Source organism: Octopus sinensis, linkage group LG24, assembly GCF_006345805.1.
Source record: "Octopus sinensis linkage group LG24, ASM634580v1, whole genome shotgun sequence".
Classification (NCBI taxonomy): Eukaryota; Metazoa; Mollusca; class Cephalopoda; order Octopoda; family Octopodidae; genus Octopus; species Octopus sinensis.
In genome coordinates, this window is record NC_043020.1 from 17,363,459 (window position 1) to 17,387,076 (window position 23,618).

Here is a 23,618-nt window from a genome sequence, read left to right on the forward strand (position 1 = left end):
CCTTTGAAATACAGGTACAACAGAAACAGGAAGAAAGAGTGAGAGAAAGTTGTGGTGAAAGAGTACAGCAGGGTTCACCACCACCCCCTGCGGGAGCCTCGTGGAGCTTTAGGTGTTTTCGCTCAATAAACACTCACAACGCCCGGTCTACGATATATATATATGCGTCCCCAAAGTCCATCCCCTCCTCGCCGTGGTGGGGACGCTGGCAACGGGTAGTGTCAGAGATATGCCGTAGGGAACTTCGGTTCCTGGTAGGGCCACCCAAGGTGGATTGGTCTGACACCGAGTGGTATTAGGGCCACAACCCGACAGACGGGGCTCCGGTGAAAATCCTCGGAGTGTCTGCTTCGGCAACCGGCGGCTCCTCAGTCGTTCTGTCCCTGCGTCTGCGGACATTCTGCGGCAAATAGGATGTCTCTACATGCGGGATTGCTGGGGACCGCTTGTGAAATCCACATATCCCCACGAAACTTTTTCCATGAGTAGAAGAAGCCGACTCAACCCGCCCAGGGTGAATGTCGCCACTAGTACAAGTAAGTAAGTAAATATATATATATATATATATATATATATATATATATATTATATATATATATATATATAAACGGCAGTTTGTCTGTGCGTGTTTCTGTGTGTCTGTTTGCTTGTACCCTCACCCTGACCACGGCTTTCAACCGATTCTGATGAAACTTGACACACACATAGCCCAATGTCATAATTCAAAACTAACGCAGCGAAAATTCGACATGGGGTCAAGAATCAGAAACACAAACCGCAAACTGTCTAGGGGACGCAACTCCACCTTTTTTACTCTCAAAAAAAATTTACCATCATTTTTTTCCATTTTTTCCTATTTTTTGGCTATAACTCTCTAAAAATGCTTTATAGTTATTTCCCTTACAAATCCGAGCAACGCCGGGCGATACTGCTAGTATATATATACAGGGTGTCCACAAAGTCTGGGGACATGGAGTAAATAAAATCATAACAAAAACAACTAAATATAAGAAATACTAATTTTCTTTTTTTACTTTTGTTTAAATTAAATTTAAAAAATACTTTACTTTTCTAAATTTATTTATGTTATTTTTTTCTACCCAGATCGAATGATGGCTCTGTCTAAAGAAGAAAGATTCGAGTTAGTACTCGTAAGTGGACGAGAGGGATGGTCTTATCGCAAAATTGCGGAAGAATTTAATCTTTGACACCCTTATAGGCAACCTATTTATTTTACTGCCGTCGGGAAATTGATCAAGAAGTTTTTCGGAAGAATCAAGTGGGACTGAACCCCGGAACCATGTGGTAGGGAAGCAAACTTCTTACTGCCAGCGCCTATAAATGGAAATTTTATTTATTTATTTTGGTTTGGCTGAGTGATATTAGTGAAATAAATAAGTTTTGTGTCTATGTATATGTCCATGTATGAAGCGCTTTATTCGCATGTGGCACGTGTGTTTATGTCTCTTCTACTTTTCAATTATTAGAAATCATCCACTGAGGAGGGAGCCGGTTTCCAACAAAGATACAAGGCCCCATCTTTGGGGTGTAGTTAACACAGACAAATTCACATTTGGAACTTGAGAAAAGTCTTGCATATTTTTACTGTTCCACTCACAGATTGCACTTGTAATGTACGAATCAGCCAGTCAATTTCTCTTTCTGAAAATCCCAGTTTATCCAGATTCTCCTTTAAGCATTTACTAACAAAACCTAGTGCTCCAATTATTATTAGTATAAATATGAATTCATAGTCTGGATATAGAAGCTGGAGATTTCGAAGCAGTTGTTCATAGATATCCTCTTTTTCTTTGATTTTCAAAGAGATATTTATATCTGCAGGGCAGCTAACCTTTATGATAGTGCATACCTTTGCCCCTCTGTCCCAAACAACAATATCACCCTGTTATGCTTACATTTGACAGAAGTTGGTGTTTATGAATGTATTCCATAACAGAGGGATTTTCTAAGTTTATTTCAGGACAGTCTTTTTTGCAGATGGCATTGTAAATTGTTTTAGCTACAACATCGTTCCGTATAGGGAGGTAGTACCGTGACGACATTTTAGGACAGCTGCTAATCAAATGCGAAATGTCTTTCACAGAAACATGACATAGCCTACACATGCGGTTGCACCTTGGGATTACAAGGGCGTCGCTGTCTCTCTTGTTCACCAGGTACTTTGTGGTAATCTGTTCCTAGATTGCAAACGCTTAGCCTTAAAAGTGTGATGTGATGTGGTGGTCTTATGTCCAAGAGAGACTGCGCTTCGTGTCAATTCTACTGTCTTCAAGCTTCCGGGTAACATATCCATGCATATTTTTTTTTGTATTTTGAGTGCTTTCCATCCAGGTCTTTTCTGAGGTAAAGGAGCCCAACTGCTTTGGGGCTGTATATGGGAGAGAGTGTTTCTTGAAGAGTTTACTGCCAGCTCGTACAATGTTCACTTCACTTTTCAGGACCGCATTAATATATTTATTTTTGCTACTGTTGTTTAGCAGGTGCTGCCTGAAAGATATCATACAGCACTTGAAGGCCATCTTCACTGATCTAAGGCCTCTACCACCTTCATTTCTTCTTTGGTAGAGCCTGTCAATATCACTGTCTCTGTAGAGGTTCCCAGCTGTTGCCAGGATTTTGCGGGTTTTGATATCTATGGGGTGGATTTCTTCTACAGACCAATCAAGTATCCTAAATGATGGGATCAGCCCTGGTACTGCAAATGCACTGCCATATTTTCCTAAGTCTGGTTTAATATTCTCAGGTCACTCTATCTTTATTCATAGTACCTTCATGTGATACATGTACTTGTAACATTCTTTATGGAATAGGGGACATAGAGACACCGTTGATGCACAGGGTTTGGGTTTGGGGTACTGACTTTCCTCGTTCTATAACCAAATATGAACATATGTATGTATGTATGTATGTAAGTATTATGTATGTATTATATATGTGTGTATGTATATATGTATGTATGTATGTATGTATGTATTATGTATGTATGTATGTATGTATGTATTATGTATGTATGTATGTATTATATATGTGTGTGTATGTGTGTATGTATGTATGTATGTATGTATGTATGTATGTATGCATTTATATATGTATGTATGTTTGAAACTATGTATGTATTCTTTTATTCTTTTACTTGTTTCATTCCTCTGTCTGTGGCCATGCTGGAGCACCGCCTTTAGTCGAGCAAATCGACCCCAGGACTTATTCTTTGTAAGCGTAGTACTTATTCTGTCAGTTCCTTTTGCCGAACCGCTAATTTACGGAACGTAATCATACCAGCATCAGTTGTCAAGCGATGTTGGGGGAGCAAACACAGACACACAAACATATACACTCACATACATATATACACATATATATATATATATATATATATATACATATATACGACGAGCTTCATTCAGTTTCCGTCTACCAAATCCACTCTCAAGGCTTTGGTTGGTCCGAAGCTATAGTAGAAGACATTTGCCCAACGTGCCATGCAGTGGGACTGAACCTGGAACCATGTAGTTGGTAAGCAAACAACTTACCAACAGCCACTCCTACGTGTGTAAGTGTAATGGTTTATATGTATGTGTACGTCTCAGGTATTCCCACTCCTAATCAATTTGTTTTCTGCGAAAAGTTCTGACGTCACAGACGCGGCTGCTGCTTGTTATTGCTACTTATGTCGCACGTTCAAAACGGAAGTGTTTGCGATGTGAATGGTGATATCCAATTGAAACTGTTTCTAACTCAGGGTTAAGCCAAAACCAACCCAGGTCAAGCTGACCTTTGGCCTATGGTATTTTAGCCAGGGCCATTTCTTCCTGTTGGTGGAATGGGAACAATGGAAACGTATTCATGACTTCATTTTCTAATGTGCAAAGCGGCGAGCTGGCAGAATCGTTAGCACGCCGGGCGAAATACGTAGCCGTATTTTGTCCGCCGTTACGTTCTGAGTTCAAATTCCGCCGAGGTCGACTTTGCCTTTCATCCTTTCAGGGGTCGATAAATTAAGTACCAGTTACGCACTGGGTCGATGTAATCGACTTAATCCGTTTGTCTGTCCTTGTTTGTCCTTTCTGTGTTTAGCCCCTTGTGGGTAGCAAAGAAATAGGTATTTCGTCTGCCGTTACGTTCTGAGTTCAAATTCCGCCGAGGTCGACTTTGCCTTTCATCTTTTCGGGGTCGATAAATTAAGTACCAGTTACGCACTGGGGTCGACATAACCGACTTAATCCGTTTGTCTGTCCTTGTTTGTCCTCTCTGTGTTTAGCCCCTAGTGGGTAATAAACAAATAGGTATTTTGCCCGTCGCTACTTTCTGAGTTCAAATTCCGCCGAGGTCGACTTTGCCTTTCATCTTTTACCTGTGAAGTAATGGGATCGATACAATCGACTAGTCCCCTCCCCCAAAATATCAGGCCTTGTGCCTATAACAGAAAGAACTATCTAATACGTCTTCTATTTTTCTAAGACAGTTGTCTATGATTTGAGAGTGATTTGGCTGCTATTTCTAGCTGTTTGGTCGACCGCTAAACGCATCTTCGTTAACTTGTGTTAGCATTGTGGGAAATACTTCCACCCGTCCCCCAACCCCCATTTTCTCCTAAATTTGTTTATTAAATTTATTTTTTTTTGCCCCAAATCCCCGTTTTCGGATACGGAGGTTTCGGAAAATTGCCAAAAATCGGCAATTTTGACTTTTTCCCAACACTAACCTTAAAACCCTAACCCTAACCCTAAAACCCTAACAGAAATGTTTTGAAATTTTTGTCCGAATCATAATGTCCGTATTTTTGGGCATATTCAGAAAAAAAAATTCTTCAATAAAAATTTTACAAACATTTTTGGAAACTTTTTTCAGAATCATGATCTCCGTATTTTCCCGCATATTTTGTATTTTGAAAAAAAAAAATTCTGAAAAAAGTTAAAAATGAAAGAAACGGGGGTAAGGGGTGGTAATTTAGAAATGCCGATTTTTGCCAATATTTTTTGCAGATTCGTATTCTCCGTAGCGGAAAAGTGGGGTTTGAGTCGAAAAAAAAAATTTGGTGATCTTTCGTCTCTAGTAGACCTTTCCGTCGATTACCCAACATACTGTCTGTCTCCCACACCCCATCAAACACATACACACACACACACACACACACACACATGTACATCAATGCTCCCATGCACGGTAACTTCAAAAGAACTTCCCTCGTCATACAATCGCTTTCTCTTAGTCTCTTTCGCTCTCATTACTTCAAAAGTTCCCGCAAGCCCATATGTAAAAAAAAAAAAAAATTTTTACGGAAATCGACGGAAAGGTCTACTAGAGACGAAAGATTGCCAAAATTTTTTAAAAGGGTGGTTTTTAGGAGAGGCGGGGGGGGGGCGGAAGTCTTGGCGCTTTGAGGCATTGTTTATTTGGTTTGGTTTTTCTTTGTTTTTCTTGTTATGGCTGCTGTCGGTTTTATCCGATGTCATCACGAATTCGAGGTCATTGACTGTTATATTCTCAGAAAACATACACACGCACATAAGCACACACTCCCACAGATACATGTACGTCATAAACACACACGCACATAAAAGTGTGTGTGTGTGTGAGTGAGTGAGTGTGTATGTGCTCGCACGCACACACAAGCGAACTCGGTTTGTTGCGATGCTAGAAACAAATGTCATTAGCCTGTGGAGTGTACTCATGTGTATACGTGTATCTGTGTGTCTGTGTATACACACACACACACGCGCGCGCGCACACACACACACACATACACACACACATGTTGTTTTAAGGTAGTCAACATTTGTAAATAATATTTTTTTTCCTCTAAGTCAAGAATGCGGTAAAAACCTATTGTACACCCGCTACACACGCGACATGAATACTAACACACGTACTCTAACGCAAACACACATACACACACACACATACACCTATATAATTACAGGCACATCAAGACACAGACACACACACACAAACAAGCATATTCATTCATATTCAGATATATTTCTTTACTGCCCACAAGGGGCTAAACACAGAGGGGACAAATAAGGACAGACAGACAGATTAAGTCGATTACATCGACCCCAGTGCGTAACTGGTACTTAATTTATCGAGCCCGAAAGGATGAAAGGCAAAGTCGACCTCGGCGGAATTTGAACTCAGAACGAAAACACAAACAAAATATTTATTTTTTTACTACCCACAAGGGGCTAAATATAGAGGGGACGAACGAGTACAGACAAACGGATTAAGTCGATTATATCGACCCCAGTGCGTAACTGGTCCTTTATGTATCGACCCCGAAAGGATGAAAGGCAAAGTCGACCTCGGCGGAATTTGAACTCAGAACGTAACGGCAGACGAAATACCTATTTCTTTACTACCCACAAGGGGCTAAACACAGAGGGGACAAACAAGGACAGACAGACAGATTAAGTCGATTACATCGACCCCAGTGCGTAACTGGTCCTTAATTTACCGACCCCGAAATGATGAAAGGCAAAGTCAACCTCGGCGGAATTTGAACTCCGAACGTAACGGCAGACGAAATACGGCCACGCATTTCGCCCGGCTTGCTAACGCTTCTGCCAGATCGCCGCCTTCTATTCATATTCAGATAGATACACACATACACATGTACGCTAATAAGCACATACAAACCGAAACCTGAACTACCATTCAAAGCTATTGAATCTGCCCCATTATATGACTTCTTTTCAAAATCATCGATTCGAATTTTTCATGATTAGACACAAACTGTTTATTTTTTGTCGACGAAACTTCGTTCTGCTGTCTTCTTTTCACAAAGTTCCGCTGTTTTTATACTCTTTTACTCTTCTACTTGTTTCAGTCATTTGACTGTGGCCATGCTGGAGCATCGCCTTTCGTCGAGCAAATCGTCCCCAGGACTTATTCTTTGTAAGCCTAGTACTTATTCTATCGGTCTCTTTTGCCGAACTGCTAAGTTACAGGGACGTAAACACACCAGCATCGGTTGTCATTCGACAGACACACAAACATATATACACACATACATACACATATATATGTATACATATATACGACGGGCTTCTTTCAGTTTCCGTCTACCAAATCCACTCACAAAGCTTTGGTCGGCCTGAGGTTATAGTAGAAGACTATAGTGGGACTGAACCCGGAACCATGTGGTCGGTAAGCAAGCTACTTACCACACAGCCACTCCTACGCCTATATACTCTTTTACTTGTTTCAGTCATTTGACTGCGGCCATGCTGGAGCACCGCCTTTAGTCGAGCAAATCGACCCAGGACTTATTCTTTGTAAGCGTAGTACTTATTCTATCGGTCACTTTTGCCGAACCGCTAAGTTACGGGGACGTAAGCGATGTTGGGGGGACAAACACAGACACACAAACACATACACACATATATATACATATACATATATACGACGGGCTTCTTTCAGTTTCCGTCTACCAAATCCACTCACAAGGCTTTGGTCAGCCCGAGGCTATAGTAGAAGACGCTTGCCCAAGATGCCACGCAGTGGGACTGAACCCGGAACCATGTGGTTGGTAAGCGAGCTACTTACCACAGCCACTCCTACGCCTATAGCTTGTAGCTATATTCTAAATAGGTATGTTATTTCTGGCTTTGTGGAACCTATCTTCTCAAGACTGGTAGAGCATCACCTATATTGCAGAATCTTTGTATTCCTGAAAAATCCTGCCTTAACGTATGACTGCTTAGTATAAAAATTATTTTTAGTTACTTCAAAGTTATAAATTAAAGTACGTTCCATGGAATTAACAAAAAAAAAATCATGCAGCCTGCTTCCCAACTACATAGTTCCGGGTTCAGTCCCACTGCATAATACCTTCGTCAAGTGTTTTCTTCTATAAACTCGGACCGACCAAAGCCTTGTGAGTGGATTTGGTAGACGGAAACTGAAAGAAGCCCATCATGTGTGTGCCTGCGTGCGTATCGTTGTGTCTGTCTCCCCCACGTACTGCTTGGCAGCTGGTGTTGGTGTGTTTACATCTTCGTAACTTAGCGGTTCAGCAAAAGAGACCGATAGAATGAGTACTAGGCTTAAAAAATAAGTCCTGGAGTTGATTTATACGACTAAAAACCCTCCAAGTCGGTACCCCAGCATGGCCGCAGTCAAATAACTGAAGCAAGTAAAAGATAACGATAAAAGATATGAGCTGCATTAAAGAATAAATAAGAATGCAACAATATCATAATGTGATACGTTCTCAGCACAAATGTCGCTATATGATAACCACTGGAGCAAATGGGACTCACTAAGAGGAAGAGCGGCACTATCTTCTGCTTTGTAGATAATCAACATCAGCTCCTGATGTAGGAGTGAAGAACATAGTTGTTTGATATATACGGCATTAGCATGTCCTTGAGAGAGAATTGCCAGAGGTGCAAGCTGGTTTCAGAAAGGGAAGAGGCAGACCAAGCCGAAAATGTCGCTAGAAGCTAGGATCACCAAGCATAGATTGGCATATTTCAGTCATATTATGCGGAGAAAATCCCCGGAGAAGGACATCATGCTCGGAATGGTCAGTGGCAAGAGAGGAAGAGGCCAACCAAGAACCCGCTGGCTTGACACCATCAAGATTGATATCGGAATGGACATAGCCAGTCTGAAAGAAGCGGCCCAGGATAGAACTGAATGGAGGACACTGATCCAACGAGTAACCGAGAGTCGACTTCGACTGAGCGGATAAATAGATAGCATGTCTTTGTACGGATCTGTGTAGGTACTGAGCTTTTTGAACTCCACTTGTAATTGTTTTTTGTTCACAATTAGAATCGTTATCAGCCAAGACTTCCTCAGTATGTGTCAATGCTTTAGCCATATTCTTTCAGTCAACTGAAGTGGAGTGTGTGGAGCTTCTACATCCTCTTCTTGTTCTGCAGCTCGTTTTTATTCAAACGTCACCAGCTCTTGATTAAATTCTATGAATATAGTACTTGAACAATTCAACCGCGCTATCTTTTGCAACTTCTTCAAACCCTACATCATTTGCTATTGTCACAATATCTTGCTGAACTTGATGCAGATTTTCTACTGGTGGAAAACGTGTAAAATCATGGCTACAGTCTGACCGTGTTTTGCCAAACACTATTCATAGTTAAAGTTTTCATTTTACGACTTGGTTGTGTTATTCACTGCATCCGTAAGGTTGAACTTTTCTCGTAAGTCCCTTATTGTATGTGGAATTAGCCTTTGTTTTTACGAGTTATTTTAAAGTTCTCGGGTAATAAGACTTGAAGTTAACCACAACATCTTAGTCCAGTCTTCTTAATTCCTTTGATCCCATGTGGAGAATAGGGTGCCAACAAAAGATCTCCGTCTGTCCCGATCTGGGGCAATAGATTTCAGTTGTCCCCAGGTGCAGCCGCCCGCCTGTCCTTCAGTTTCTGTAGACCTTCTCCATGTTGTTTTTGATCTGTCCTGCTTCCATCTCCCTTGAGGTGTCCATCAGAGAGCTTGTCTTCTAATATTGAAGACAAGTTACCAAAGGGTATGTTTCAGCCAATTCTTTTTTCCTCCTCTCATCTGGGTTTCAACAGGTTGTTGGTTTGTTTATTTCCACAGGGTTTTGTTCATGAGTTTCACTCTTCTGATATTCTGAAGATATCTATTTACAAACGTTTGTCGCTTGTCGATGGTTTGGTACATTGGCTGAGGCAAAAAAGATGATTTCAGTTCATTAGGTGACCTCGTGTACTGTCTAAAAGGTACAATGCTTTGCTGGAAATATTATTCCTGACAATCTGTCAACCAGTCTTAGAAAAACGTTTGTCCAAGTCTTCTTCTCTGAACAGCAAATTTGAAGCTTCAAAAGCTCTTGGCATTTCGGAGTAATACATGGGTAGGGTTCTTATTAATTAGCATTTCCTCCACAAGAAGCATCACAAACTATATTTAAAACAACTTTAAAACCGTTGTTGATTTTCACCAACAAAATATATATACGTAAATCCTCGAGTATAGTCCGCCCTTGAGTATAATACGCAGGGGATTTTTAGGGGGCTGTACCTCTGAAAAACCTAAACCTTGTGTATAATACGCATCCCTTCTCTAACTTGAGTCAAGGAGGTTATTATAACGTCCTTGGTTTGTAAAAATGTATATGGTAACGTCCTTTATTATTATTGTATATATAACATAATGCAAACATGTAGCTTTTTTGTGCATTTTGTTTGCAGAAAATAAAGAAATAACAGTAATAACGTTTAATAAATGTTGCTAACTGCAAGTTATGGATGATTCTTTTATGACTTCATTGCTTTCAGGCTTAGCTTAAGGTATTTTCGCGCCCGACATCACAAAATGCGTCTGAATAAACATTGCCGGACAGCAAATAGAGACTCGGACATTGCTTAGGAAATATTTTTCATTTTTAACCTCGTATACAGTACGCACTAGGGATTTTGACCTTTAAATTTTTGGGGGAAAATGCGGATTATACTCGAGGATTTAAGGTATATATATATATAAATCCTTGTAGGTATACGTTTCCAGAAAGCTCAGTTTCATCAACTGTGTAAATATGTTTCGGAGTACACCTCCTTCGGCAATAATTTTCTTTAGCTCTTTAGTATAATTAGTAACAGCTTCTCCATTAGTACTGGCAATTTCACCGGTGATTTTAATGTTGTGCAAAGCAATATTTTGCATCAGAATCTGTACCTTCCACTTTCTGCAAATCGCCATGCAATTTTTTAAAGTTTCACTTGAATGACCATCTTGTCTATCAACTTTTACTTCATATCTTCCAGTTCGTTATCTCTCTTACTGACGTTCATAATTTCGTGTTCACAATTTCGAGCGAGATAATTGCTGAACTTTTTGATGAAGTAGACTCAAACAGTCATTTGAACGCGAACGTTTTTTTTGTTTTCCGTTGGTTCAATCCGTTACTCCAGTAACGCCATTAAATTTTTTCCCTCTCTTCCTTTTTCTTTCCCTTTCTCTCTTTCTTTCTGATTCTCTCCCCCTTCCTCCATCCCTCTCTAACTTTATCTGACCCTCTCTCCTCCTCCTCCACTTTTCTCTTTCTCCTCCATATTTCTGTCGTTTTCTTTCTATTTGTTTCACTCTGCTTCAGTCCGTCTGTCTCTGTCTCTTTCTCTCTCTTCACTCTCACTATCTCTCTTACTCTCTCTCTGTCCCTCTCTCTCTTTCTTTCTCTCTATCTCCTTCCTTCTTTGATTTCGTTTGTATTCACATGTTTAAGTTACATATCCAGGTAAGCATCACCCGCAAATATTCATATATTATTATTTTCCTGATTAATATTACTTCTTGTTTACCTCACTTAATGACTGTTATTTCAGAAAAACATATATTCATACATATGTACAACTTCAGGTACAACGAACTATGTAACGACAGGCTTTCAAAAATGCCTTAAAATACTGAAAATTCTCCAAGAAAGAACAAAGTAAGCTGACTTGAATCCATTGAAACCAATCGATTGATTCGTTCAGTGAAGATTGGTGAAACATTCCAAAGATTCTTCGTTTGAATTTCCTGGAATGAACATACACAATCACAAATATATATATATATATATATATATATATAATATATATATATATATATATATATATATATATATATATATATTATATATATATATATTATATATATATATATATATATATATATATATGTATATATATATATATATATATATATATATATATATATAATATATATATATATATATATATAGGAGTGGCTGTGTGGTAAGTAGCTTGCTTACAAACCACATGGTTCCGGGTTCAGTCCCACTGCGTGGCACCTTGGGCAAATGCCTTCTACTAGAGCCTTGGGCCGACCAAAGCCTTGTGAGTGGATTTGGTAGACGGAAACTGAAAGAAGCCTGTCATATATATATATATATATATATATATATAATATATATATATGACAGGCTTCTTTCAGTTTATATATATGCGTGTGTGTGTTTGTGTGTCTGTGTTTGTCCCCCTAGCATTGCTTGACAACCGATGCTGGTGTGTTTAGGTCCCCGTCACTTAGCGGTTCAGCACAAGAGACTGGTGGAATAAGTACTGGGCTTACAAAAGAATAAGTCCCGGGGTCGAGTTGCTCGATTAAAGACGGTGCTCCAGCATGGCCGCAGTCAAAATGACTGAAACAAGTAAAAAGAAAAAAAAGATACAGATAATACAGGCACTCCTTCCCCACACACACGCACGCTTACTAAACATAGACACACATAGGGGTATATGTATGCGCAAATAAAGACACATACAATAGGAATACAAAATACAAAATGGCTGATTTTTAGTGAGGAAAGACACACAAATGAGAAAGAAGAAAGCAAAGGACCACTGATGAGGTCACAGAAGTGTGATGAAAGAATTCTGGCCAAAATACGATTAATCTAAAAAATAAAATAAAGCTGAAGCAAATTAACACCAAATATATAGTACGTGTGTTTTTATTGGCTAAACTGGCAACATGACCATCTCCAAATACAACAATATGTGTGTGTGTGTGCGCGTGTTAGTGTATACACACACACGCACGCATACACTTGATATGGTATCAAAACATTCCTGGGATCTTTTCGGTTTGACCGGCACTATTTTAAAATAATTTCCATGTAACTAAACACTTTTAAACTTCGTATACTGGTAGAATGTGTTTATAAAACATCGTTTTCTCTTGGCTTTATTGAGAAAATTCTGTAGTTTGTAAGATATTTGTTGTTCTTTTTCTTTAATTTCTGCAATTTCAACCAATCAATGACGTCTATTGAGGTGAAAACATTCTGTGCCGTATGAATATGTCCCTCGTTTAAGAAATAGATTGGGATTATTTACATTTCTGAAGAAAAAAAGATACCCTTCCCCCCACCCCTAACCCTAACCCTAAAACAGATTGAAATGCAATAGATTGATACTAGGGTCATAATTATGGGTGACAATTTCATATGACACTGCTAGAAAAAAATGCCGGTCAAACCGAAAAGATCCTATTCCTGGACTAGTTTATGTTTAATAAAAAATAACATATTTATCCAAGTTTTAACATTATCTCCTTCGAAATAGTCCCCTTGTACAGTAATACACCAGTCCCAGCATTCTTGCCACTTTTCGAATCCAACATGGATGTCGTTTTCCGTAAGCAAGTCGAGAACTGTCTACGATTCACTCTGGATCTCGACAATGGTGTTAAAACGGTAACATTTGAGCAACATTTCCATCTTGGGGAAGAGATAGAAATCTGTAGATGCTAAATCTGACGAATAGGGCAAATGTAGAAATGATAACATGTTGTTTTTGGCGGGAAACTCGCAAGTGAGGAGAACTTGGTGACAAGATGCAATTGTCGTCGTGAAGGTTCCGATACTTCACGCTCCACAGATTCAGTCGCTTTCATTGAATTTCCTCCCTCAAACACTTTAAACCATTGCAGTAGTTCTACCTTCTCGTAGAGGCAGGAATGAAGCGAGGAGGAACATTTTCTACATTTCCATTCTGTTGCTAAGCAACGGCTTTGACAGTCACGTGAGCAGAAGCATAGATGTGTGTATCGGTGGGAGGAGGAGGGGGTAGTTAGTTATGTACCCGTGTGTTTTGTTCCTTTTTTGCTGGTGTAGCTTGCATGTGTCGGCGGCAGCGGTGGTGGTCGTGGTATGTGGTGAGCCTAAAGGCAGCAAGCTGGCAGAAGTGTTAGCACGCTGGGCGAAATGCGTAGCCGAATTTCGTCTGCCACTACGTTCTGAGTTCAAATTCCGCCGAGGTCGACTTTGCCTTTCATCCTTTCGGGGTCGATTAAATAAGTACCAGTTACGCACTGGGGTCGGTATAATCGACTTAATCCGTTTGTCTGTCCTTGTTTGTCCTCTCTGTGTTTAGCCCCTTGTGGGTAGTAAAGAAATAGGTTTTTGGTAAGAAGGAGGACAAGAAGGAAGGAAGGCAGGCAGGAAATGTGTTGTAGACAAGGTATTTTGATGGAAAATAAATATCTGCACCTCTATGGAACTCTCTCTGTCTTATATCATTGCCGCCTTGCGGTAAGCCGAAAGTCTAGTTATAGAAAAGCCAGTCATCCTATACTTACACAGACATAATACGGTAGTTGTTCGGCCAAAATGTAAGAATGACGATCTGGCCCTGGGGGGTGAATTCTTGATGCACAATCCCGTAGATGTCGAAAAGAACAATGAGCGTGCCCTTGACTGAAATGCGACCCTGTCATGTGCCCGTGCCACTTGAAACATTGCGAACAACCCATTGTTTTGTCGCCATAAGCTTTCTGAAGCATGTTCGATGTCTCTGTAGCAGACTCTCCAAGTTTAACGCAAAATTTCACGTTGGCTCTTTCTTCCGCCTTCCCTTCCATGAGGAAATTGCAGACTACAGCAGACACGTGATCGCATAAACACAAATTTCACAATTTGCGAAATAAACACAGCAATGTCACTCAGCATACTGCATCATGAAGATCACCGCTTGCTCTCACTGCACACGCAACTGCATGCTGCCATTTGTTGGTGCGCTGTACAACTAGTCTGGGAACTTTTTGATACCACCTCATATGTTTAAGGGCATTATTAGACCGACGAATGGAAGAGCACAGAATATGAGAGCCTTCTGCATGATTGCAGGTAGAATGGACAGCGGCCGTGCCTTTTACTCAGACAAGGTTGGCTGTGGTCACTCTTTCTAGCCAACTACCTACCCACCGTGGAAAGCAAGAATTTATGTATCACTGACCGCATTTCCCAATTAGTAGAAAATCATAGGTGCCTATCAACATTCTAGATACCAGATACCACTGTATCTTTGATAACACTGTATTACATTTTTATATATATATATACATATTTGTCTTTGGGTAGTAAGTGTTATTTCCTATTTGCTTCTATCTTGAAATCAAAGGCAATGACCACTATTCCCTTCAAGCTTTGCTTTGGTGACATGGGAATCAATGTTTTGAAACTGACCTATTTCCCAGTATATTTCAGACAGATTCAGCACTGAGTTGCTGAACAAGAAATATAGCAAATATTCTGCTCAATACCACAGATTTGCTTGCCAATTACTTAACTTAACCACTTGAACATGTTCCTTAGTAGCTGACAACATGTGCATCTCTGATCATAAGCATGTGTCGAGAGGGATTTCGTGGATTTGAATAAATATAAGAAAAGCAAAGTTTGAAGAAAATAGTAGCCATTTTTCATACTTTCTAGGGACAAGCGAATAGGAAATAAACAGTTGCTATACAAGGACAAAAATTGTATCACACAGTTAATTGATTATTTAACTAATTGAAGGTGACGAGCTAGCAGAATCATTACCACATAGAACAAATTGCTTAGCAGCATTTTGTCTGTCTTCATGCTGTGAAGGGCTGACTTTGCTTGTCATCCTTTTGGGGTGTCAATAAATTAAGTACCGGTCAAGCACTGGGGTTCATCATGTTATCAACTAGTTTGTTCCTTCTCAAGCCATGCCTGGCTCATAAGGGCCAGTTTCCCAGTTTCCTTGGCGTATAAGTTCCCCACATGGACGGGACGCCAGTCCGTCGCAGTTGAGCTGCAAGATGCAGGAGGAAAGAGTGAGAGAAAGTTGTGGCGAAAGAGTCAGCAGAAGTTCACCATTACCTTCTGCCAGAGCCGTGTGGAGCTTAGGTATTTCACTCATAAACACGCACATTGCCTGGTCTGAGATTCAAACCTGCAATCCCTCAACCGCGAGTCCACTGCTCTAACCACTAGGCCATGTGCTTCCGTTATCAACTAGGCCCCACCCTAAAAATTTCAGGCCTGAGGCCTATCACAGAAAATAAAGACTATTTGATTAATTCTTCTGTTTTTATTTTGTCTTCCTGTTGTAGATTTTGATTTGACTGTTACTGGCGGTTAAGTGTTGATCCTGAACTTCTGTTGCAAGCACAGCTACTAAAAATGGTGGAATAGAGAAGAAAACAGAGAGACACACACACACACACACACACACAACAGAAGAAAAGAGAGAAACAAAGAAGAGAGAAGAGAGATACACAGATAAAGAAATGCTCAGGGATTTGAAGAAATTCAAAGGTGCCCCTTTTGGGACACAAAGAAATCGGTAAGTAACCTTATATTACATACAGGTTCAATGCCACAAACAAGGCAACTAAGCAATCACCTCATCCACTAAAATTTGTGGACTCCACACAAATTCTGAAAGACTTGGACAAAATTTCTTAATCCAACAAAAAAATATGAGAAGTTGATAATAAATACAGATGATGACACATCTAAGACAGAAAATGATGAAGACGGACAAAATATCGCGCCTTGCTAATGATCTTCTAGTTCACTGCCTTGTTTATGTATATATATATATACATACATACATATATATATATATATAATATATATATATATATATATATATATATATATCATCATCATCGTCGTTTAGCGTCCGTTTTCCATGCTAGCATGGGTTGGACGGTTCTATGGGGTCTGGGAAGCCAGAAGGCTTTGTCAGGCCCAGTCAAATCTGGCAGTGTTCTACGGCTGGATGCCCTTCCTAACGCCAACCACTCCGTGAGTGTAGTGGGTGCTTTTTACGTGCCACCCGCACAGGTGCCAGACAGAGCTGGCAAACGGCCACGAATGGATGGTGCTTTCTATGTGCCACCGGCACGGGCCAGGCGAGGCTGGCAACGGACACGAAATGGGCGGTGCTGGCAACGGTCGTGAAACGGAAGGTTCTCTTACATGCCACCGGCACTGGTAACACATCTGCAATTTCCATTGATCGATTTCCATACATACATACACACAAATATATATATATATATATATATATTATATATATATATAAATGTATATATATATATGTTTAATATATATATACATTACTTAAACCTTTCGGCACCTATGCAGTTTTGACCATTATTGACTTTTCTTAACTGCTCTCAAAACATAGCAGTGGAGACATGGGGGTCATAGGGTGCTTATGACTGGTCACAGGATTTGGTGTGAATCACTTCGAATTTTGCTTGATTTATTTGGGCTTATACATAACCATAAAACTGTGAAGGTGCATGGCTTAGCAGTTAGGGTATTCGGCTGGTGGTTGTGAGTTTGATTCCTAGCAACTCGTTGCTTCCTTGAGCAAGACACTTTATTCTACATTGCTCCAGTCCACTCAGCTGACAAAAATGAGTTGTACTTGTAATTCAAAGGGCCAGCCCTGTCACATTCTGTATCATGCTGTATCTTCCGAGTACTCTAATTTCATGAGTAGGCTGTTGTGTTGATCGGATCAACTGGAACCCCGGTCATCTTAAGCGACAGAATGCCTATTAGTTAACCCTAAAACTAGATTTCATGTTGGCAACTTCATTATAATTTTTGACTGCATTTTTCAACTGATGTAATGAGTTTGATAGCTGGAATGCTCATTATAGCATTGAGAGATAGGGCATACATTGCAGGGCTGGGCTGGGCTGGGCTGGGCTGGGCTGGGCTGGGCTGGGCTGGGCTGGGCTGGGCTGGTGGGCTGGGCTGGGCTGGGCTTTGATACTAAATGCTCTGGGACTGACACATTAGGTACATGCACTCACACACATACGCACACACACACACACACGTATATATATTATTATATATTATATATTATATATATATATATATATACTGAAAATGCTCTGAGACCAACTTCCGTCACTTTCCAGGGAGAAAAACTAGAAATGTTGATAGTTTCCGTTACCTAGGTGACCAAGTCAGCAGCGGGGGTGGGTGTGCTGAAAGTGTAACTGCTAGAGTAAGAATAGCTTGGGCAAAGTTCAGAGAGCTCTTACCTCTGCTGGTGACAAAGGCCTCTCGCACAGAGTGAAAGGCAGACTGTATGATGCGTGTGTACGAACAGCATGCTACATGGCAGTGAAACATGGGCCGTGACTGCTGAGGATATGCGTAAGCTCGCTAGGAATGAAGCCAGTATGCTCCGATGGATGTGTAATGCTGGTACTCACACTCGGCAGAGTGTAAGTACCTTGAGAGAAAAGCTGGACCTAAGAAGCATCAGTTGTGGTGTGCAAGAGAGACGTTTGCGCTGGTATGGTCATGTGGCGAGAATGGATGAAGATAGTTGTGTGAAAAAGTGCCCACACCCTAGCGGTTGAGGGAACCTGTGAAGAGGCAGACCCAGGAAAACCTGGGACGAGGTGTGTGAAGCACGACCTTCGAACTTTAGGTCTCACTGAGGAAATGACTAGAGACCGAGACCTCTGGAAGTGTGCTGTGCGAGAGAAGACCGGCAGGACAAGTGAGTCCACAACCCGTGGCCTTCTACATGGATGGAGCCAGCCTACGTATGCATACCTTCCCTTCTTGGACACAAAAGTCTACTTGTGAGACGTGTTGAGGCAAGTGAGGATCAGAATCGAAATCGATCAATGGAAATTGCGGATGTGCTACCAGTGCCGGTGGCATGTCGAAACTCTGCTTGTGAAGACCATTGAGGCAAGTGAGGATCAGAATCGAAATCGATCAATGGAAATCGATCAATGGAAATTGCAGATGGTTACCAGTGCCGGTGGCATGTAAGAGAACTTTCCGTTTCGCGACCGTGCTGCAGCACCGCCCGTTTCGTGTCCGTTGCCAGCCTCGCCTGGCCCTCGTGCCGGTGGCACATAAAAAGCACCATCCGTTCGTGCCGTTTGCCAGCTCTGTCTGGCACCAGTGCGGGTGGCACGTAAAAAGCACCCACTACACTCACGGAGTGGTTGGCGTTAGGAAGGGCATCCAGCCGTAGAAACACTGCCAGATTTGACTGGGCCTGATGAAGCCTTCTGGCTTCACAGACCCCAGTAGAACCGTCCAACCCATGCTAGCATGGAAAACGGACGCTAAATGATGATGATGATGATGATGATGATATATATATTTCATTTACAATAATATCTGTTATGTACAGGAATAACTTAGAAACAAATTTTATCACCAAATCATCAGAGATTGCATAACAAGTACAGAAAACTGTAAGTTTTATAATAGCATTCAGACAATGTTACGTCAACAAATATAACAACTGTGATATGACAGGGCAAGGAATTTACTTAAATATTAAAATGGTAAATGTAAAAAATTTCTCTAGTCACAATAGAGAAAGGTTTAAGTAAATCTTGTCAACATTAAGTCTGAGGCAACACTACATATCAGACATCAGAGTTAGTGGCAAATAATTAATACATTTTATTGCCTCTAATTGATCACTTGTGGGTACTTTGTATTTATCTTCATGGATGCACTGGCCTAAGCTAGTGTACAATTCTATATAGATATACATTACACATAACATCAGCAGCACCACCACCACCATTTAATGCCCATTTTCCATGCTGGCATGGGATGGACAGCTTGACAGGAACTGGTAAGGCTAGGAGCCATCTCTGGTTCCATATTCTATTTTGGCTTGGTTTCTACTGCTGGATGCCCTTCTTAATGCCAACTACTTTATAGAGTGTACTGGCTGCTTTTTATGTGGTACCATGACCAGTTCTTTTTATGTGGCATCAGTGCCCACACCAATGCTTTTTTCATGGCACATTACATTAACATATATGAATGTATATAGAACATACTTACATATAAACACATACACAAACACACACACACATGCCTACACACACATGCACGCACACACACACAGAGAGATAGATAGATAGATAGATAGATAGATAGATAGATAGATAGATAGATAGATAGATAGATAGATAGATAGATAGATAGACAGACAGATATACATACACACACACACACACACACACATATATATATATATGTATTCAGACAGACAGTGGGACAGGCAGACAGACATATATATCTATACAACACACACACACACATACACACACCACATATATATGTATTCAACAGACAGGCAAGCAGGCAGACAGATAGATAGACACAAATATACACATTGGTCAAGGGAAAGAGGCCAGACTAACGTGAGCTACCTCTTCACAGAGGTGAAAATGGATTTGCACAGGATCAACAACCCTGCCTACAAAAATACGGAGACTGGTACATCTTCAAATTTTTTCTTTTAATTTAACAGTCAATAATATACAGCATAATTAGTTAGTTAAAATGACCGACACATGTTTCTGTTGCACAGAGTATGTGCAGTTGCTTATGCAACCTACAGTATTCAGCATTTCTGCAATTTTGGCTGCAGTCTCTGCCCTGATCTTTCTCCATATTGCTATTTGCCCTGGCCCACAGTTGACCTTTGAGGGGTATCACTAGCCCCTTCCAGTCTTCCTCCACTCAAAACAGTGCAGGCCAATGGACTGACACTTCCCCACTATCCATTGCACTGAGGTTGATGTTTCCTCTCCAGCTCTCAGTGTGAAGAAAGTGGGCAGGAAGGATGAGGGGCCAGAAGTGAGGGGAAGTGATGTCACTTCAGGAAACAGCAGGTTCAAAATAGCCTCTTCTTCATGGGTGTGCTGTGAGCGAGGGACATGAGTTTGAGAATAATCATAGGGTTGTAGTTCTTTCTTATTTCTTTATTGCCCACAAGGGGCTAAACACAGAGAGGACAAACAAGGACAGACAGAGGGATTAAGTCGATTAGATCAACCCCAGTGTGTAACTGGTACTTAATTTATTGACCCTAAAAAGATGAAAGGCAAAGTCGGCCTCGGCGGAATTTGAACACAGAACGTAACGGCAGACAAAATATCTATTTCTTTACTACCCACAAGGGGCTAAACACAGAGAGGACAAACAAGGACAGACAAATGGATTAAGTTGATTAGATCGACCCCAGTGCATAACTAGTACTTAATATATTGATCCTGAAGGATAAAAGGCAAAGTCGACCTCGGCAGAATTTGAATTTAGAACGTAACGGCAGACAAAATACCGCTAAGCATTTTGCCCGGCATGCTAACATTTCTTACTTCTTTAAACATAGAGGAGACAAACAAGGACAAACAAAGGGATTAAATTGATTACATCGACTGCAGTGCGTAACTGGTCTTAATTTATTGACCCCGAAAGGATGAAAGGCAAAGTCGACCCCAGCGGAATTTGAATTCAGAACGTAATGGCAGACAAAATACCGCCAAGCATTTGGGCCGGCGTGCTAACATTTCTGCCAGCTCGCCACCTTTTAGTAGTTCTTTCTGGCCAGAGCTTGGGTTATTGTACATGTAGATACAACTGTTAAGCTTATCTGGTTCCTGTATCCTGGTGCTTGAAGGGACCATTGCCATTTGCATCTCGTGGTAAGAGGTGGAGGCAGCTACAGCAGCAGCAGTTGTAGTAGTAGAGCTTATCTGTAATCTCAAAACTAATTAAAGTTCAAGTAGAGATTATTTTGATTATCTTGCAATCAAACAAAACATCAGGAATGGTTGTTGTTGTTTTTCAGGAGCTTCAAGGAGACACACAGACAGAACATTATTGGGGTGAAAATGTAAGGGGTGACACACCAGGCAAACATAGAACTTATACATAAAAAAAATAAATGTTCCTTCTCGAGCCATGCCAGGTTCATATGGGCCGGTTTCACTGTTTCAGTGGTGTAGAAATTCCCCACCTGGACGGGACACCAGTCCATTGCAGGATTACTCATTTTTGCCAGCTGAGTGGACTGGAGCAACGTGAAAATGAAGTGTTTTGCTCAAGAACACAATGCATCGCCCAGTCCAGGAATCGAAACCACAACCTTATGATCATGAGTTCAACACCCTAACCACTAAGAACATATACATAGTGTTTAGTATATACCAAACATTGATACAGTATTTTTATTAATTTCGACCCAAGGTCAGCAATTTTTGAAGAAGAAGGAAGCTGATTACACCAACTCTAGTGGTTAACGGGTGCTTATTGTATAAACTCCTAAACCAGGGGTTCTCAACCATTTTTTATCTATGGACCCCTTTGACTATCATTTTTTTCTGATGGATCCCCACAGCCATTCAATTTTTAAAAACTAGTTTTATAGAAACTTCTTTCAAAATTCTTATTTAGTTTTTCTCATATCAACTTGTGTAGGTTGAACTATAGAAAGAAACCTAGCTGTGTCTTGCAATACATACCAATACATACATCAATAGGAAAATTTTTTCAGGGTCCCTTAAAATACTATTGTAGGTTTTCAATTTACTATTTTGTTGTGTGGACCCCTAAAAATTTTATATGGACTCTGAGGGGCTATATCGACCCCAGTTGAGAACAACTGCCTTAAATGATGAAACCTCAGCAGCATTTGAACTCAGAACATAAAGAGTTGGAAGAAATGCCCTTAAGCACTTTGTCTGGTGTGCTAACAATTCTGCCACCTCACTGCAGTAAGGATTGACTATCAATAATGTAATTGTTCAGTTTAAGGTGGTGATCTGACAGAACTGTTTGCACACCAGGCAAAATGCTTAGCAACATTTCATTCTGGGTTCAAATTCCGCTATGGTCAGCTTTGCCTTTCATTCTTTCAGGGTCAATAAAATAAGGTGAAGCAGAGTACTGAGGTCAATGTAATTGACTTACCCACTCACCTGATATTGCTGGCCTTGTGCCAAAATTTGAAACCGATATTTAAGAACTGGTAGTGAACAAAGGCGGCAAGCTGGCAGAATCGTTAGCACATCGGGCGAAATGTTTAGTGGTATTTCGTCTGTCTTTACATTCTGAGTTCAAATTCTGTTGAAGTTGACTTTGCCTTTCATCCTTTCAGGGCCGATACAATAAGTATCAGCTGAGTTCTGGGGTCAATCTAATCAACTTAGCAAGCAACAGAAGCAAGCTGGCAGAATCGTTAGCATGCCATGCAAAATGCTTAGCAGCATTTCATTCATTTTTACATTCTGAGTACCAGCTGAGTACCAACTGAGTACTGGGGTCAATTTAATTGACTTACCCTCTCCCCTGGTATTGCTGGCCTTGTGCCAAAATTTGAAACCAATTCTGTAGTTGTTCAATCATCATTGTTTTGATATCCAATATTTTGAGCTTTATAAATGGGTCAGACCAAATTCATTCAGACAGGTTTTCTATGACCACATGCTCTTTCTGCCACCGACCCTCACTTTGTTTCCAAGCAAGCTAATATTTCTCCTTGTCCTTTGAACAGCACAATGGCTGGATATGTCTTCATGAGCAGTTGTAAGCAAATGACGCCCTTTTTACAATAGGAAGTTTGTTTACAATTAGCATCCAGTGCCAAGACAAAGTGTCACACACACACACCACACACACACACACACACACACACACACACACACACACATACACACACACACACACACACACACACACACAAACATACACAATGGGCTTCTTTCAGTTTCCAACTCCCAAATCTTTTCAAAGGGGATTTGACTTCTCTGGTGCTGCAACAAACGACACTCAACAAAGTTATGCTCGGGACACAAACCCCTTAACCACACAGCCATTCATGTACTTATTACTCATTGATGACCCAGTGTTGATGTTAGGGAGGGCATCCAGCTGCAGAACCCATGCCAAAGCAGATACTGGAACCTGGCTCCACCATCTGGTTTGTCTATTCATGATGAACCTTCTAACCCATGCCAACACAGAAAAAGTGACATTAAATAAT

The 23,618-nt window shown here is 40.7% G+C and overlaps 1 protein-coding gene across 2 annotated transcripts in view; it reads left to right on the forward strand.

Moving 5' to 3' along the window:
- The first annotated feature begins 11,142 nt into the window (after positions 1 to 11,142).
- LOC115224094 (lymphocyte expansion molecule-like) overlaps positions 11,143 to 23,618 on the forward strand; it is a 78,526-nt gene continuing 66,050 nt past the window's right edge. For both annotated transcript variants that reach the window (XM_036512865.1, XM_036512866.1), the window contains exons 1-2: positions 11,143 to 11,248; positions 15,880 to 16,112. In XM_036512865.1, the coding sequence (XP_036368758.1) occupies positions 16,057 to 16,112 (56 nt within the window). In that variant the 5' untranslated portion in view covers positions 11,143 to 11,248; positions 15,880 to 16,056. The remainder of the gene's footprint in view (positions 11,249 to 15,879; positions 16,113 to 23,618) is intronic.